Below are 17515 nucleotides of genomic sequence, written 5' to 3'. Positions count from 1 at the left end.
CACAGAAATCATCATCGTCAGTGTGAAGATATTTTTCTACAAATGTAAAGAAAGGAGGTGTGACGGGTCAGAAAACACACAGGAAGTCAGACAGCAACAAGACAACAGGACAGACAAACTTATTTGGAAGAGAAAATGGAGGTGAACTGTACAATTATTATCCAAACTGTCCTTTATAAACAACTGCTGTGGAGCGACGGATCATTAGCAACACGCGCTCATTAGGGTGGACGATTTTTGATCCAATACCAGAGCCAGAATCGCAGATAACAATATTTTTTATTATTAAAAGCAGCTTATGTACCTTCGTGTCGGGTGGAGCTTGAGGCGTGACTGCTTTGTTGTGACATCACAAAGTTCCAGAAGTCCTGACGCTGGTTTTAAGGCTCAGTTTCTGAATACAGGCTTTGTGCATTTCTCTGTGGACTGAGGCTTTGATACTTTCACAGTATTAATATAGAACCTAGACCTGCTTTATAATCACAAACACATGGACATCTAGACTGTAAGGAGCTTTAAGGAAGGTTCTCTGGATCAGATCACTTAGATCTGTCTATGGAGAGGAGAGAAGGAAGGAGGGATAACATAAAGAATAAAAACATAATTAATAAAGAAATGTATACATGAAAGAGGTGAGGAGAAGTGGACTTGGATGGATGGATGGAAGCACAGAGCAGCCTGAGGCGGTGTTGGGAAATGCTCCAGTCAGATCTCTGAACACCATAGCAGCCTTTTGTGATCTGATCTGTGTGTGTGTGTGTGTGTGTGTGTGTGTGTGTGTGTGTGTGTGTGTGTGTGTGTGTGCGTGTGTGTGTGTGTGTGTAAGCCTCAAGGTGCTGAAGCCTCAAGACTTAACCACTTCTGACATCCTGCTGTGCTGCAATGGGAAATGCTGCACACACACATTCACACATACACACAGTGCTCTCAAGACGCTGTTGTGTGTGTGTGTGTGTGTGTGTGTGTGTGTGTGTGTGTGTGTGTTTTGTGTGTGTGTGTATCAGTGATGTAGTCTGATCCGCCTGATCTCAAGGGGAGTTCACATTCATTTATGCAAAAATAAAAGCCTCCTTTTTTATCTCTACACAAAGACACAATCGAGTGTGGTGCACGTTTAACCAGAATGATGTTCATCAGCAGTTGGGAGGAGTCCTGACAGCTGCAGTCACTTCTTCAAACCTCAAAATACGACCAAATTTTACGTTTCACTGACAAATACCTCTATGTCTGACTCATCTGTCAGAAGCAAAGAAAGAAGTAGTTCAATGTTGTTACAGACCCACAAAAGTCACACATATTGTGGCTCTTTTCTTATCCGACGACAACAATAACCACTAAAATCAAACATAACAGAAGGATTTAAAAATGTAGTTTGTGTAGAATATGTTGTGAACACACCTCATCCACACAACTGCCACCATGCTGCCCTGGTCCAACTGTGTGTGTGTGTGTGTGTGTGTGTGTGTGTGTGTGTGTGTGTGTGTGTGTGTGTGTGTGTGTGTGTGTGTGTGTGTGTGCTCTGCCTGAGACGCTCCTCCGTCTGCAGTGAGGGATGGACGGTTGACGACATCAGTCAACAAATGACAAGGTCAGACCTCCACACCACCAATATTTATGGAGCGGGATAAACACCGCGGAGACGGATGGGACAGACACACAGACACAGACACAGACACACACACACACACACAAAGCAGACACACTGAGGAAGGAGAACTTTTGGACACAAATTAGGTCCGCAATTAATGATTAATTTGATTATCAGTTAATCTGATAACTTTGTTTTCTGTTAATTCATCAATTCATCTTCGAAATGTAAAATATTGGTGGAAAATTTGCCATCATAACTTTAATGGTCCACCCAGTCTAAAGGTAGATGTCCATGTGTTTGTGATTATAAAGCAGGTCTAGGTTCTATATTAATACTGTGAAAGTATCAAAGCCTCAGTCCACAGAGAAATGCACACAGCCTGTATTCAGACACTGAGCCTTAAAACCAGCCGTCAGGACTTCTGGAACTTTGTGATGTCACAACAAAGCAGTCATGGTTAATATATCTTCTTATGGATATAAACACTTCAAATAAAACACTGGAGACGTGTAAAATATGGGCCCTTTAATGAGTCTGACTTGTTGTCTTTGCATTGCTTGTTTTATGTGACCAACAGTCCAAACCAGAGATATTCAACTTACAACTATATAAAAGCGAGAAAAGCAGCAAATGCTTTATTCTTACTCTCTATATTAACTTTATGAAACCCTGACCCGCTGCTGTGGCTAAAAGTTCTTGTTTTGATGCTTTTATTGGAGCAGAGATTACTACAAATTAAAGTCATTTCATTAGAGGAAGTGAGTGGCGACCGGTGGCCTCATGGATACCATGTAACTGCAATGTCCACAGTTAAATTCCCAGGCCTGGGATCTTTGTTGTCATGTCAACAAAGACTTGTAGTGGTCGTAGTGTCTGTATCAATTCTTCCATTAAAAGCAGGGTCCAGCTGTTTAAAATTCACTATGTGACAATAGCATGAGATGGTTTCTGCTTGGCTCAAAGACTTTTGGTGAGAAGAATAAAAAAATTCTTTCAAGTTGATAATTTGTGTTCAGGCTTCCAAAGAGAAGGGGAAGAGAGGTTGTCCATATTGAGCTCAGTGGGAGCAGTCACACCCTGGCAGTGTTGGTGTTCAGCTCCGCTCATTGATCTACACGGGTCTCGCTCTTCCTCTCTGGTAAAAACATCACATCTCCTAAAAGCCGACTTTAAAGGATGCGAGCAGACGGTGGTGACGCTGTCCCTTACACATTGCATTTCACAGATAAACAATAAAATATCACTTTGAAAGCCAAACCAGCAGCTATATCTCTTCACAACACCCCCCCCCCAAAAAAAAACACATTCATATATCAACATTATCCAAATAAAACATGACGGTCGGCATTCTGCAATCATTACTGCCTCGCAAACGTCGTAAATTACTTCAAATCTCATGGCTGATTGAGTAATTTTACAGACTCGGCGGCCACTCTGCCCCACATAATTTCCAGATAAGCTGGTGAAATACCTCACAGCTAATAAACATAAAGTACATCTATCAGCGCTACAGAAAACACAGCGTGACTGTCTGCGTCTCAGGGATAGGGGCCGGCTGAGTGTTAGGAATGAATTAGGTTGTGCAGATTAGCTGGGGCTATCGGAGAGCGATCGTATTTCAGCGCCTTATTCTGCGAGCGGCTCGGCTCCCGTTTCCTCCGTTTAATATATGGAGAGCATAGAATCGATAAGAGTAGAACAGCCAGCCATCAATCACACGGTGATAAGGCATGCAGAGCAGCTCTGCTTTTATGCACGTCAGACAACAGGCGGCAATAAGAGGCTGCGTATATGTATTTATGTGTCTGTGAGAGAAGCAAATAGAGACAGTCAGTGTGTGACAGACACACACGGTCAACAAAAGTACCTAAGAGAAAAACCATGAGATATTCTCCACTGAAAGACCCATGAGCTCTGACAAATTCTCCTTTAAAGCTCCACCCAGTCTAAAGGTAGATGTCCATGTGTTTGTGATTATAAAGCAGGTCTAGGTTCTATATTAATACTGTGAAAGTATCAAAGCCTCAGTCCACAGAGAAATGCACACAGCCTGTATTCAGAAACTGAGCCTTAAAACCAGCCGTCAGGACTTCTGGAACTTTGTGATGTCACAACAAAGCAGTTACTAACCTCAGCCCCACCCCCAAGCCCCGCCCACCTGGACAAACAATCAAACCTTGACGGATTTGGTTTCTCTGAGTTTTTACCTGAAATCTAATATATTTTTATAGAGTCAGTAAGAAAACAGCCAATCAGAAGAGAGGGTCAGGTCCAGTTCATCTGACCCAACAATTCCTCCGCATTTAACAGCAAAATTCATCATTTGTTGTTTCCCCCCTGGAGCAACATTTAATTGTTTTGTGAAACCTTGTCATTATAGAAGGCCAGAGTTAGCATTAGCACAACCACTAACACTGAATCAGCCACTACCAGGTCCAAGCTAACAAACAACATAAACAAATAAAGGATGGCACAGGCTACCCAGTGAACCACCTGTCAGACTGATGGTCGTCACCTGATGGAACTGGGATCACTGCAATTAATACCATCATGGCAGTTATTCAAATATATGTTTTAGGAAAGCATATCTGATCAAATATACACTGCAGTTAAGCTGGCAGGTGAGTGAGTCTAACATACAGGTAACTAACCATCACTGGTGGACTTGCTTGAGTACAATCCAATTTTAAAAGTCAAACTGCTAAAGGAAGGAAGCAGGTGAATTTAAGGATTTCTCAGCCGCTGTGGCCATTGGCCTCAAAGGTTATAACTCCCTGCTCTGATTAACACCCACACACACACAGACACACACACACACAGACACATGCAGACACATGGTGGGCTGAGAGAAGAGCTGCTTCAAAGCCTGAGTGATCAGATTACCTGTTAGCATTAGCATATTAGCCTGGAGCGCAGGGTAGGATTGCACCAGAAGCCTACCTAATATTTTAGCACTAGGATATTAGCGAGGCGCTAAGAGATGACATTGAGGTTTGACATTGAGATTGTGTATTGAGCTGTACTGATTGGAGGCACGCACGCACGCACACACACAAACACACACACACACACACAGCAGACAGGCTCATGCTGATGAGACATGATCTGATCAAAGAATCTTTGTAATAATGATGATCAAATTGTCTCCATTCAAACTGAGGCAGGAGACACTATAGTGGTACAGTGGTATTCCCTCTGTGTGTGTGTGTGTGTGTGTGTGTGTGTGTGTGTGTGTGTGTGTGTGTGTGTGTGTGTGTGTGTGTGTGTGTCTTTTGCTTTCTATTTTCCCATGAACAGCTTTTTACTCCTTCCTCTCATTCCTGTCTTTCCTCTCTTATCCTCCCTTCTCATATTCCATCCATCTCTCTCTCTCACCTGGTCTTCCTCTATTCCTACATTCATCTCAATGCTTCCTTTTCCTTTTTTCTTTCATCCCTCTCTCTTTTTGCTCTTCTGTCCTCCTCTTCCTCCAATCTCCTCCTCATCTTCCTCCCTCATTTATTTTCTTTCATTCTTCCTCTACGTCTTCGACCACGTCCACATGAGGCCGACTGAATTTAAACTGCATCTTTGTTCTTTTGTCCACACTAGCCAACATTTTGTTCTGTGATTGATCACGTTAAATATCAATACAGCTGATCGTTGAATCGTAATCATTATATTTGGCCATTTTACACCTTTACCTGATAGAGACAGTAGAGTCAGACTGATTGGCTGGGAGTTGAATGCACCCTAACCCAGCGATAGTGTATATTAAAAGGTTGTTTTCCTGGTATTCCTGACAGCATAACGTTAGCCTCCTGAATACGAGTCTACAAGTGGCTAAATTTAAGGTAATTGTCCAGGAAGAAATCACATGTAAATGAAACAGCTTTAAAGGTACTAAAAGGTGTTTTCCTGCTCTTCCAGCAGGAGCTAACTCCTGATTAAAACACAGCATAGACGATCACACAGAGCAGGAGGAACAAAGCCGAGGCTGTCTGATTCATTCCTGACCAGATGTCAGCTGTGATCGACATTTTGTTGTTTGTCAACCACAAAAAAAAAACAAAGAAGAAGAGGTTTCCTGTTGTTTCAGTGTGGATGGCGATCTTTTGGTAAAATGGCTAATATGTATGTTTTTTTTTTTTCACATAATCTGCATTTTCAGATGAGGACGGTATATCGTGGAGGTAAACTGAGCCCTCTCTACCTCTCCCTCTCACACCTTTTTATCCCCCCTCCCCACCTCTCTCCCCCTCATGTTGCCACCAGTAGTGTGTTGCTGCTGGTAATGGGATTCAAAGGCCTGGATCACCCATCAGACCCAATCAATAGGCCTTTCATTGGCCGCCATCTCTCAGTGCCTTACAAAGAGCAGCCTGTGTGTGTGCATGTGTGTGTGTATGTGCACGTGTGTGTGTGCTAGCGTCCTCTCGCCTCACTGATCTCCCCGGGGTTCCGGAAAGACCTGTGCTTATTTGCTCCACGCACCCTCAAACACACATATATAGACACTGACTGACAAAAACACACACACACACACACACACACACACACACACACACACACACACACACACACACACACACACACACACACACACACACACACGCCAGCTGGACCAAATATTCAACTGGGAGAGCAGCTCCACTCCGCCCACTGCTGCCCTGGAGCTGTGTGTGTATTTGTGTGTGTTGTGTGTTTATGTGTGCAACAGAAAGCAATATAGAGAAAGAGAGAGAGTTAGAGTGTGTGAGTTAGTGTGTGAGAGAGAAATAGAAAACAAAAATAAGAGAGAGAACAAAAAAGAGCGATAAGAGAAAGAAAGACTGTTTCCCTGAAAAACACCATTCATATAAACTACTACATCATGATCAAAGAACAAGTCTGTAGATGCTCTATACGTTTGTTATTGTCACCAAATCACGAGAAGAATGTATTGATCAAGAATGTATTGATCCTACCTAGTATTGTGTGTGTATCAGAGCCTGATGTATCTTCTTCCTCTGAGCTGTAGAGCTCCATTGTTTCAAAAAACTATTAAAGCACATCAGTGAGTCTCACTGTTGCACTGAGTGACATGTTCCTTCATCACGATGAACACACACACGCACGTACACACACACACACCCTCCTGCTGCCACAAATGCTCATTGGAGCACCAAAGATGGATTAATCCACCGCTGAAAATAGTTCCCAACAAATGAACAGTTTCCTCCTGTTTACTTGGTAAAAACTACACTGAGCAGCTGTTTTCTGTTTTTTTGTGAGCAATATTAAAAAGTTTAAATCTTTAATGGGCTTTGGACTGAGAACCACTATCACCACCACTATCTCCACCCGCTATTGTGACATGTGACCTGTATCTAGATTCATTATCCAGATAACAACGTGACCTCACTGTACATGTCACTGACACCTGGCTGAGATCTGATCCCACTCTCATGTCATTCTAGTCGCAATGTGTTCTGTGTTTGTTTACACCTGGTTTAATGTATGTTGTTCTTTATCCTGGTCAGACATCCAGATCCAGATGGCATGTTCACACCAGGTGAGAATGGAGTCAGAATGTGCTGAGAGACAGACAAGCACAACACAAAGCGGCGAGAGAGAAAACATTTCGTCTGGCTGCACTGCTGAGGACGCTGTTGACGTTCGTGGGCGCTCTGGCGTAGACAACAGGCATTATCTGCTGTTTTACATGCAAGTTAACTTGCAATTCCTTCCTATTATCACAAAATATATTATAGGCTACACCTGAAACACCTACAGCATCAGACACCTTTGTCCAGGTGTCATTTTTTTTTGTTTAGGTCCCTATAAGCTCACAGGGACACATGGTAAAGGATGGGGAAACCTGCCACTGTAGTTATCAATTATCAATTATCAGAGCAGTTCTACATTCTGATTGGTTGCTGCTGAACTGCGTCATTGCTCATTAGCATAAAGTTGCATGGACTTCATAGAAGAACACATTGAAAATGAAAGAGTTCTGGTCATTTTGAGGCTCTCGCTGCTGTTGGTCTGAACACACAGTTACACAATCTTTACATTCATTCATTTGGCAGAAGCTTCATGATACAGAACAACACCTGCCTCATTGATGCTTTGCTATATGTGTGGTCAGGTTGAGGCCCTGTTTACTAAAGCTTTGTGCTCATGGTGAGATATTGAAAAAGTGAAGAGTGACCTGAAGTTGACTTTTACAACCAAGTTTCAGTTTTCCAGTTTTTAGTTGCCCAAGCCTCACGACACAGGGAGAGCAGGACGTGAACTCCAGTCTCCAGTGTCAGCAGCTCCTTATCCTCTGAAACGTCTTCAGCAAAGCCAATTAGACAGATTAGTTAGAGACGGGTTGGAGAGAGAAATATACAGAGAACGGAAACAGAAGAAAAGAGCGAGAGACAGACAGATGAAGAGACAATGAGGAGAGAGAGAGAGAGAGAGAGAGAGAACCTGGCTACTCTGCAGCAATCAATAAAACACACACAATTATACACCCAAATACACACTAATAACTACAAAGTGCAAGTGTGACTATCGACACAGACACACGCACACAAACACAGAGTCAGTTAGCTAACACGCTATCAACAGTGTAGCAGTTCAAAGTCCTATTAGCGATGCTTTTTCATCCTCTTCTGCTTTATTTAACGAGACGCGCCAATTAGGAGCCGGCAATTCTAATTGAAGCTAACCGCCGCTAATGTTAGCGCTTCTGGCACCCACAACAAAGTCGACACGTGTAAACAAACCAACAAACACACACACACACACCCAGCAGAAATAAATATCAAGATGAGACAACTTGCTGAGTGTGTGTGTGTGTGTGTGTGTGTGTGTGTGTGGGTGTGTGTGTGTGGGTCTGTGTGTGTGTGTGTGTGTGTGTGTGTGTGTGTGTGTGGGTCTGTGTGCATGATGCTGTTCTGCAGGGACGAATATGGAGATGTTGATTTAGAAATCTGTCTAGGAACATGCAAATGTATGCAAATAGCACCTCTGTGTGTGTGTGTGTGTGTGTGTGTGTGTGTGTGTGTGTGTGTGTGTGTGCAGCTAAAACCACATACCTACTATTGTGCATATATGTTTGCATTTGTACACTTAAATGCAAATACAAACAGTTTGTGTGTGTGTGTGTTCGTGTCTCGTTTCTTTGTACTGTGATGACTGCTCCACTGTGTGTATGTGGTTGTATATGTGTGTGTAAGTGTGTGTGAAGCCCATATGTTTGCCATAAAGAGTGTGAGTAATTGCCAAAGTGCTTCTCATCTGTGTGTGTGCGTGTGTGCATCATATACAGTGATGCAGCACTCACTGATCTATAGGCGCTCGATGGTTTCAGAGCGTGTGTGTAAATTAGAGACACAGGGAGGTGTTTGAGTTTTTTCTAATAAAGAAATGAAGACGTGAGATAAAGGGAGGGAGACAAAGAAGACAAAAGAAGGGAAGAAAGAAAAGAGAGAGAGAGGAGGGCAGATGGTCAAAGAAGAACAAACAGATAAAATGGGAAGAGAAATAAAGTGAGAGAGAAACAGAAGGAAGAAGACAAAGAGAAGCAGATGAAAACAAATTGGAACAGAAAGAGAGGAACCAGGATAAAAGCAGTGAAGATGAGAAGAGCCTGTGTGTGTGTGTGTGTGTGTGTGTGTGTGTGTGTGTGTGTGTGTGTGTGTGTGTGTGTGTGTGTGTGTGTGTGTGTGTGTGTGTTCATCCCTCGTCGTCAACATCATCACTGTGTGTTTACAGAGCGCAGTTAATTCTGACCTTTGACCTCCACTAGATCTACTTCTGTTATCCTGCGCTCAGAGTTCAGCTGTTCCACTGAGCTCCAGTCACATTTTCATATTCAAAAAATACCACCAGTGAAATGTGAACTCAGTTTGTTCTATAAAACCTGATGAGGCCTTTGCTTTAGAGAATTACACAGAATCCACATTATTATTATTATTATTATTATTATTATTATTATTATTATTATTATTATTATTATTATTGTTATTATCTGTAAAGCCTGGAAAACAGCATGAATGATGTTGATGAGGAAAAATGTAGTTGGTACATTCAGGAGCTCTCGAGCACTTTTGTTCCTTTGATGACATGACTACAGTTTTTCTTTCATCTGATTTGACTTTAATAAAAGTATTTTGCATATAAAGAGGGGATGACTGACAGTGATCTGATCACATGACATGTTACAGAGAGTCATCACGTCATGTGCTACAGGAGAGCAGTGATTTCCAGGTCTGAAAACACACTAAATGTTCTTGAGCAGTGAAATTAGGTTTAACACTCCTTCACATTCTGCTCTACTCCTGCCCCGTGGCGGTGTGTGTGTGTGTGTGTGTGTGAGTGTGTGTGTCTTCATTGTGTTGTGCTATCTGTGCTACATACATATTAACATGGAGTTAATGGATCTGAATCTGAACCTGAAGCGTTTATCACGATGATAAAAACAACACGAGTGAGACTCCAGGCGAGTGACGGAGTTTCTCTTAGAGAAGAATCTGTGTTTATCACAAAGTCGACAAACAGGAAACAGCGGTAGGTGGAGCACCACAGGTGTGTGTGTGTGTATGTAACTGTGTGTGTGTAGCTCTGTGTGTGTGTGGCACATGGACACATTGATATGCATGTATCTAAATGTATGTATGCAAATGTATGTTCATACAACAGTGTGTGCAATTTGTCTATAGATGTGTTTGCACATAGTAATTATGTACATTTATATTTAATTGTATATGAGCTTGACAGTGCGTGTGTGTGTGTGTGTGTGTGTGTGTGTTTGTGCTGTTGTACTTGTATCTTTGTGAGGACATTAGGACACACACTGAAAATGAAAACACTCTCTTTCTGTCACAGAACTGAAGCTTCTGGGCGTGTGTGGTGTCGGGCTCGTAACTGGACAGTTATTTTTTTGTGTTGCCAAGATGCTGACAGAGAATGAAGCACTGGAGCGTTTTTCTTTTTTATGTTGCAGCAGCTGGTTAAAGCATTATTGTAAAGGACTGGGAGGCTAGAATGAAGTACATTTATTTGAGTACTGTGCTTCAGTATATTCATCCTATTCTTTACTTGAATTTTTTTTTACTTGAATTTTCTTTTACTCCACCACACTTAAAGAAAAATGTTGTACTTTTCCTTATGAAGTACTCTTAATTTGAAGCAGAGCTTTTAGTTAGAGGAACACATTTTCTTTTAACTATTAGTATTTTTTTATGATAATTTCTTTGTATCATAGTCTACAAGCTGTTTATTCTCCAGGTTCTACAGTCAGTCAGATAGTTCTGTAAATGTGGAACAATACAACAATGTGTTGACTTAAAAATGTAAAAAAAAACAAAAACAAAAAAGAAAAAAAAAAGTACTCCAGGACTTTAACTGAAGTACAAATCTAAGTCCACAACCTTCACCTGTATTCAAGTAATGTTTGACCAGGAAGATCAGTACTGTGACTCCAGTAATCAGGCGGTGTACTTGGTCCTCCTCAGCTGACCACAACAATCAGCTGTTTCACACTATGAGCTACTGAGCGAATCAGAACGAGCGGCAGGTTGTCAGAGCGAATCTGCATGAAGCTGAACTGTCTCTGAGCAGCGGCTTGTTCTCTGAGTGTGTGTGTGGTTGTGTGTGTGTGTGTGTGACCTGGGGGCTTTGTGTCAGTGAGGGTACTCATAAGTATAGTGTAAAAAACTGTGTATATGTGTGTGCTCTCACCAGGTGTGTGTCCAGGTACACCCTCAGGCAGTCCAGCTCCTGTCTGGGCTGAGTCCAGTTCTCCGTGCTGTCCAACGCCTCCTGCAGCCACGAGATGAACCCGTCCAACTGCTGCACGAAGCACTGGGGACGAGAGAGGCACAGAGACACAGAGAGAAAGAGAGAGAAAAAATTCATATTATATATTAATATGAATAACCACTACTATCCAGAGCCGACTGAACTCACATCAAAACAACACAATACGCACAAAACACTGCAGAGGAAACAGGGAGGAGAGAACGAGGAGCAAAAAGAGATAGTCGAAGGAAAAACATATAAAAGAAATAAATATCCAACAGGTAACTGAAGAAAACAAGGTAGGAGGAGAGGAGAGGAGAGGAGAGGAGAGGAGAGGAGAGGAGAGGAGAGGAGAGGAGAGGAGAGGAGAGGAGAGGAGAAGCTGGATTCCAGGTGAATTAATTCAAGGACAGAAAGAACAAAATCAAGACCCGCAGGACGTAACAGGTAAACACACATTAGGATAAACAGAGAGAGAAAAGAGACACAGAGGCAGAAGATCAGAGGAACGAGAGCAGATTTATAAAAATAAAGGAGTGAAAGATAGAGAAAGATGGGAATAAAGAGATGAAGTGAGAGAGAGAGAGAAAGAGGGAAAAGTAGATGAAAAGACAGTTATACAAGAGGCAGTTGGACACGTGAACAATGCAGGGAAGAATGCTGCAAACAGGAAAAATAAATGGAAGAAGGAAAAGGACTGAAAAGGAAGAAAAAATAGAGGAAAAGAAATGAAAACATGAACACAGCTATTAAAAGACAAATGATAAGAGAAGGAGGAGAGAAAGAGAACGATTCAGGTGCAAGAGAAAGAGAAAGAGAAACAATAACAAGAAAATAAGTGAAAAGATAAAGATGAAGAGATAAAGCGAGGGAATGAAACCAAAAAGACGGAGCGGTGTAAATGACACTGGAGGAGAGTTGAACATGTATGTCTCCATCTCTGGCAGGCTGCCCTTCATGAGAGCACACAGACAGATGGACAGAGAGGAAGAAAACAACAGAGGGAGAAGACGACGGCTCGTCGCTCGGTGGAGAGCTACTGCCACCTGCTGGCTCTGAGGAGGACTCAGGGAGAGACGGGACCAGATCTGAAAACCTGGAACTTAACTGATCCAATTTAAGAGAGTCAGACAGGAGCTTCAATAATGTTCAGTTATACAAGATCAACAGAGGAGCTGTCTCTTCTTCTTCTTCTTCTTCTTCTCCTCTGTTTGGTTTTGTAAAATGTTGGAAGAATCAGAGGACTGGGAGAAACTTGATCTGATCCGCTATTGATTTCTGTCGCTACATCCATTTCACTCCTGAGGAGGAGCAGTGGAGACGGCGTAAAGGAGGAGTTTAAACCTGCAGTCGTGGCGGAGAGATGGAGGTGAAGAAGAAGAAGAGGAACATTTAAAGAAGGGAGGTGGAGGTGAGGAAGAGGAGGCAGCAGCTGAAGAGAAGATCAATGAATTTTAAGAGAGTTTGCACCCACAGTCTGTCCAGAGTTCGATATGAAAACCGACACCTGCTTCAAGTTGTCCAATTTATTCTGTGCATCATCTTAAGAACACGATAAAACCTCCACCCATTCCTACGCAACTGTATCATATTGTTAATTGTTTTGTTTGAGTATTTTTCTGCTTGTGTTGCTGCTGTCGTCCCTTTTTAGACTCTACATCTGTTTTTTCTAGCCAATTGTATGACGGACTATCATCAATTGTTTTATCTGATTTTCTTAGACTCTTAAATCTCTCTTGAAAGAAATGTACTGACGGCTGAATTACATTTTTTAAATCTGTATTAGGGCTCAACAGTATGCAAAAAGAAATATATTGGAATTGCGATATGAGTCAGGATTTTAGTGTGAATGGTAAAACATACAAAAAATATTGATAGTTATTTTTGTTGAGGTCTATATCAAACAAGCACGTTCCTCTAAATCTGTAGGATTTGATTTGTAGGCTGAGGCGTAGCTACGCTATCGCAATCATAAAATATTACCTTTATAAAAAGTGTGTTGTGACACATTTTACCTTCAACTGCAGCTCCTGCGATTTGGATACCACACTTGGCCATATTGTGATATTGATAATTTTTGGATTAATAGCTCAGTCCTGTACAGTAAATTATCTGTACAGTTATGAAATATTAGGATTCAAATGACTGACCAGCACAAGTGATGTTAAATTCAGAAATAAATCAATTTGAATGGGACAATGAAGTTAAAGTGCTCAGATTCTCTGAAAAACAGATGAATGAAGTGATGAATGTATAGTTTAAGCACAATTACAAGGTATTTACTGCTAAATTTAGAAAACTCAGTTTGTGTATTTATTTATTTTTATTTTTTTACTGTCTTTTATACGTGCACATTTGTTGGAGCAATTTTCTCCACTGACGAAAACTACAACAGTCTTGATGACTTGTATAATAATGGATAATAAAGTTTTTAAAGTCAGCATTTGCAGACTGTTAAGGTTGCACCTAATGTATATTCCAGCAGTCTGTGGTTTCAGGTGGACCGCTGCAGGCACAGACACCTCCACAGAGAGAAGGCACCGAGAACACGACCACAACGAAGGTCAGCGTGGAGCCGCAGCCTGAATTTCATGCAGTCTGGACTCAATCCAGCTGCAGAGAACATACGAGAACCAGACGGAGACGGAGAGGGAGAGCGCGCGAGGGAGGGAGGGAGAGAACGGCAAAGTGATTTACATAAAACTGAAGACGTTCAGCAACATGGGCTCTAAAATTCATTCTCTCCAGTCAGACGTCAAACATCCAGTCTGAATAACAAGTGTAACTGTGACTGCAGATCATCGAGGAGACTATTCTAATATTTTATACATCGAGTGTTGTTTTTGTATCTTTCACTGAGAGCCATCCAGAAAACTAATGGCAGAGTGAAGGAGGTAAATCTGATGGAAACGACTCGAGCTGCCACATGTGAGCATCCTCACGCTTACACCCTGCCTACAAATCGCCATGTCGAATCTCAACGTGTGTGTGTGTGTGTGTGTGTCTTCATATAAGGATAGGTGTGTCTGCTCGGCTGTAATGATAAAATCTGTGTGTTGTGTACACCTTATATGCTTCATTGGTGTCTGTGTGTTTGTGTACAGTATTTAGGTGTGTGTGTGTGTGTGTGTGTGCGTGAGATACAAACCTTGACCGATTGAGCGGCGGTATGTTAATTACAACCGTGACCCTTAAAAGAATTTAAAAAAACATCGATATGAGTCCGTCCATCTCTCTGCCACTCGTTATGGAGGAGAGATGGAAATCAAAAGTATTGATGAGAGGAGGAGAGGAGAGGAAGAAAGGGGGAAGGAGGAAGGGGGGGGTGTAGGAGGAAGAGGATGATAGGTAAGGAAAGGAAAGGAAAAGAAAGAAGATACAAGGAAAGGAAAGGAAAGGAAAGGAAAGGAAAGGAAAGGAAACACAAGCATATAAAGACGTGAAGGAGTGAAGGAGATGAACAGATTAATGAGAGAAAATGAGGATGAAGATGTGTGATGAGATGAAGAGGAGAAACGAGGTGAATAAGTGAGAAAAAGAGAAGGACAGAGGAGGAAGAGGATGTGGGCGTGAACAGCAGCAGAGGGAGCGGCGTTGGTTTGGATATCGACCAGCATGCACTGGGCTGCTCACAGCCGCTTTGATGTCTCTAAACCAGTGAGGCTCCTGAGGGGCAGAAAGGCCTGCTGGGAGCCGAAACGCCTGATCTGATCCTCTGCCGCCTGGATAACCGCTCTGATATCTGCTTCATCTCTTCCTCCTGTGGTTCAGCTCTTCACCACTGGATAATTACCGTTCAGCTGACGGGGCTTTCTGAAGGACGATGCTGATGGATCTGGACTCAAACTCCCGACAGACGACGTTTGGCTCCAATGATTAATATGTTTCAGCCAATAGTTGTGATTTGTGTGCAGCGGAAGCACAAGACAAACCCAATATCAGGGTTTTATACAAAGTGAGAGCAGCTCTGCGTGTTCAGATGTTTATAATCTCACAGTTGAATAATCTCATTACCGTAAATTCTCAAACTGAAATAGAAAATACTAGTTAATCATTAATCACCAATAAATGCAGAGTACAAACAATGGAAGGAGGTGGCTTTATTTTAATATAATTAAAGTCCTCACTTGAGGCCTCCTCAGAGTTTATTGAAGTCCAGAGAAGTCACAGCGTCGATGCTGTAATCTGTTCAAAGCAGACACACTGTATTTGTCTTCACTTAAACGTTACTTTCTCCTTCAGCTCTCATGTTAGCATTATTATCATGCTAGCAGTTAGCAGTGAGCTAATGGATTTGCTATAGGCTGCCAGCTTTTGAATGATTCAGTGAACATTTCAGTACCTGGCAAAGGTAAAGACCGAAACAAAATTTAAAATGATAAATTTTGTGTGCCGGGTTCCACAAACATTTTTTAGGGGGGTGAAACAGCTAATTTCCAAGGCAGGCTAAGTTATTAGTTTGCCTACGTGAACATGTCACACCAAACACTGTGCACTGCTGGGCCGCAATGAAAGAACTCAAGGGGATGAAAGTTTGATTAGAAATTCATTAAAATGATTTTTAATGGGAAACATGGAACCTGTGCAGCTGATTTCTGGGTTGAATCTGGACGAGGCAGCTGCCTCTGCGGAGCGCTGGTGTCGAACAACATTATATATTTCTCTGCTATGAATTTCATTTTGTGTGTTTTTAATTATTTTGTAACTTGGCTTTCCACTGAAGAGCAAAGTGATGCTGAAAGAGTGAAAGGGTGCGTGTAGAGAGAGAGAGAGAGAGAGAGAGAGAGAGAGAGAGAGAGAGAGAGAGAGAGAGAGAGAGAGAGACCGTCCGTCACACCTGACTGCATCTAAGATCGTCCCTGGGAGACCCCTCCACTACCAGCTGTCTGTCGCCGTGGGGATAGAGTCATCTCTAAAGCTTCACAATGTTAATGTCATCAATCTCTCACACACACACACACACACACACACACACACACACACACACACACACACACACACACACACACACACACACACACACACACACACACCTTCTGGATGATAGCTCATGCGACTGTTTGATGTTTGGACTTGTGAGATAGAGCAAAACCACACCTTTAAAATTGTAATAATTAACAAAACAAGTTGAAAAAAAATGTGGTTTTTTTTCAGGTAATTTACTTTTGTCCTAAGAAAACTTGACAGATTCCAGTGTCTTCTGCATCTTCTTTAAATGTCTTATCTTCTTGTTAGTGAATGAGGAGCAACTGCACTAAAACACTGCACAAAAATATGGATGAGTGGCAAACTACGATGTTGACAGTGTCAGTGTTACCCAAAATCAACAAAAAGGGGCCCAATGGGATTTAATATAAATATAATAATGTACAGCATAAACAACACGAGTCTACATCCGTGCCAGCTGCTCTGTGATGCTGTTCAGTCGCAGCTGTGCTAACATCGGCACACAGACATGCTCACAATGACAATGCTAGACCAACTGACAACCGACTATCCTTAGAGCCACAGCATGACTCACAACAAAATGTGGAGGCTTCTTTACTTTAAAGAGTGTCTGACATCTGTGGAGAGTTTTAGTGCACTCCATAGATGACATACTTTAAAGCTCCACACAGTCTAAAGGTAGATGTCCATGTGTTTGTGATTATAAAGCAGGTCTAGGTTCTATATTAATACTGTGAAAGTATCAAAGCCTCAGTCCACAGAGAAATGCACACAGCCTGTATTCAGAAACTGAGCCTTAAAACCAGCTGTCAGGACTTCTGGAACTTTGTGATGTCACAACAAAGCAGTCATGGCTCTCAGCTACGCCCCAAGCCCCGCCCACCTGGACCCACCATCCAATCTTGCAGGATTTAGTTTCTCTGAGTGTTTACCTTAAATCTGCTATATTTTTATTAGAGAGTCTGGTTTTTGGTTCTTTAAACCACAAATATATCAACACTTCAAATAAAACACTGGAAAAGTGGAAAATATGGAACCTTTAGTCTGACATCAGTTGTTTTATGAGATACACAACTCCAGATCTCAGTTACCAACTGTTTAATACATTAACATCTTTATCTGCTTTCTAAAACCCTGAATAGTTGACATCACCATTGCTGAAAATGTTTTTAAATCTCTTCAATCAGCTATTAGCCGTATATATGTGAATAATTTTACATG

The 17515-nt window shown here is 41.9% G+C and overlaps 1 protein-coding gene across 3 annotated transcripts in view; it reads right to left on the bottom strand.

Moving 5' to 3' along the window:
• akap6 (A kinase (PRKA) anchor protein 6) overlaps positions 1-17515 on the bottom strand; it is a 193083-nt gene that overhangs the window by 120559 nt on the left and 55009 nt on the right. For all 3 annotated transcript variants that reach the window (XM_071498843.1, XM_071498845.1, XM_071498844.1), the window contains exon 13: positions 11288-11410. In XM_071498843.1, the coding sequence (XP_071354944.1) occupies positions 11288-11410 (123 nt within the window). The remainder of the gene's footprint in view (positions 1-11287; positions 11411-17515) is intronic.

Source organism: Trachinotus anak, unplaced genomic scaffold (genome assembly GCF_046630095.1).
Source record: "Trachinotus anak isolate AG129_WGS33_773 ecotype Australia unplaced genomic scaffold, CSIRO_AGI_Tana_v1 ptg000015l, whole genome shotgun sequence".
Lineage (NCBI taxonomy): Eukaryota > Metazoa > Chordata > Actinopteri > Carangiformes > Carangidae > Trachinotus > Trachinotus anak.
Note: the sequence above shows the minus strand (reverse complement) of the source record. Positions and strands in the feature narration are given on the sequence as shown.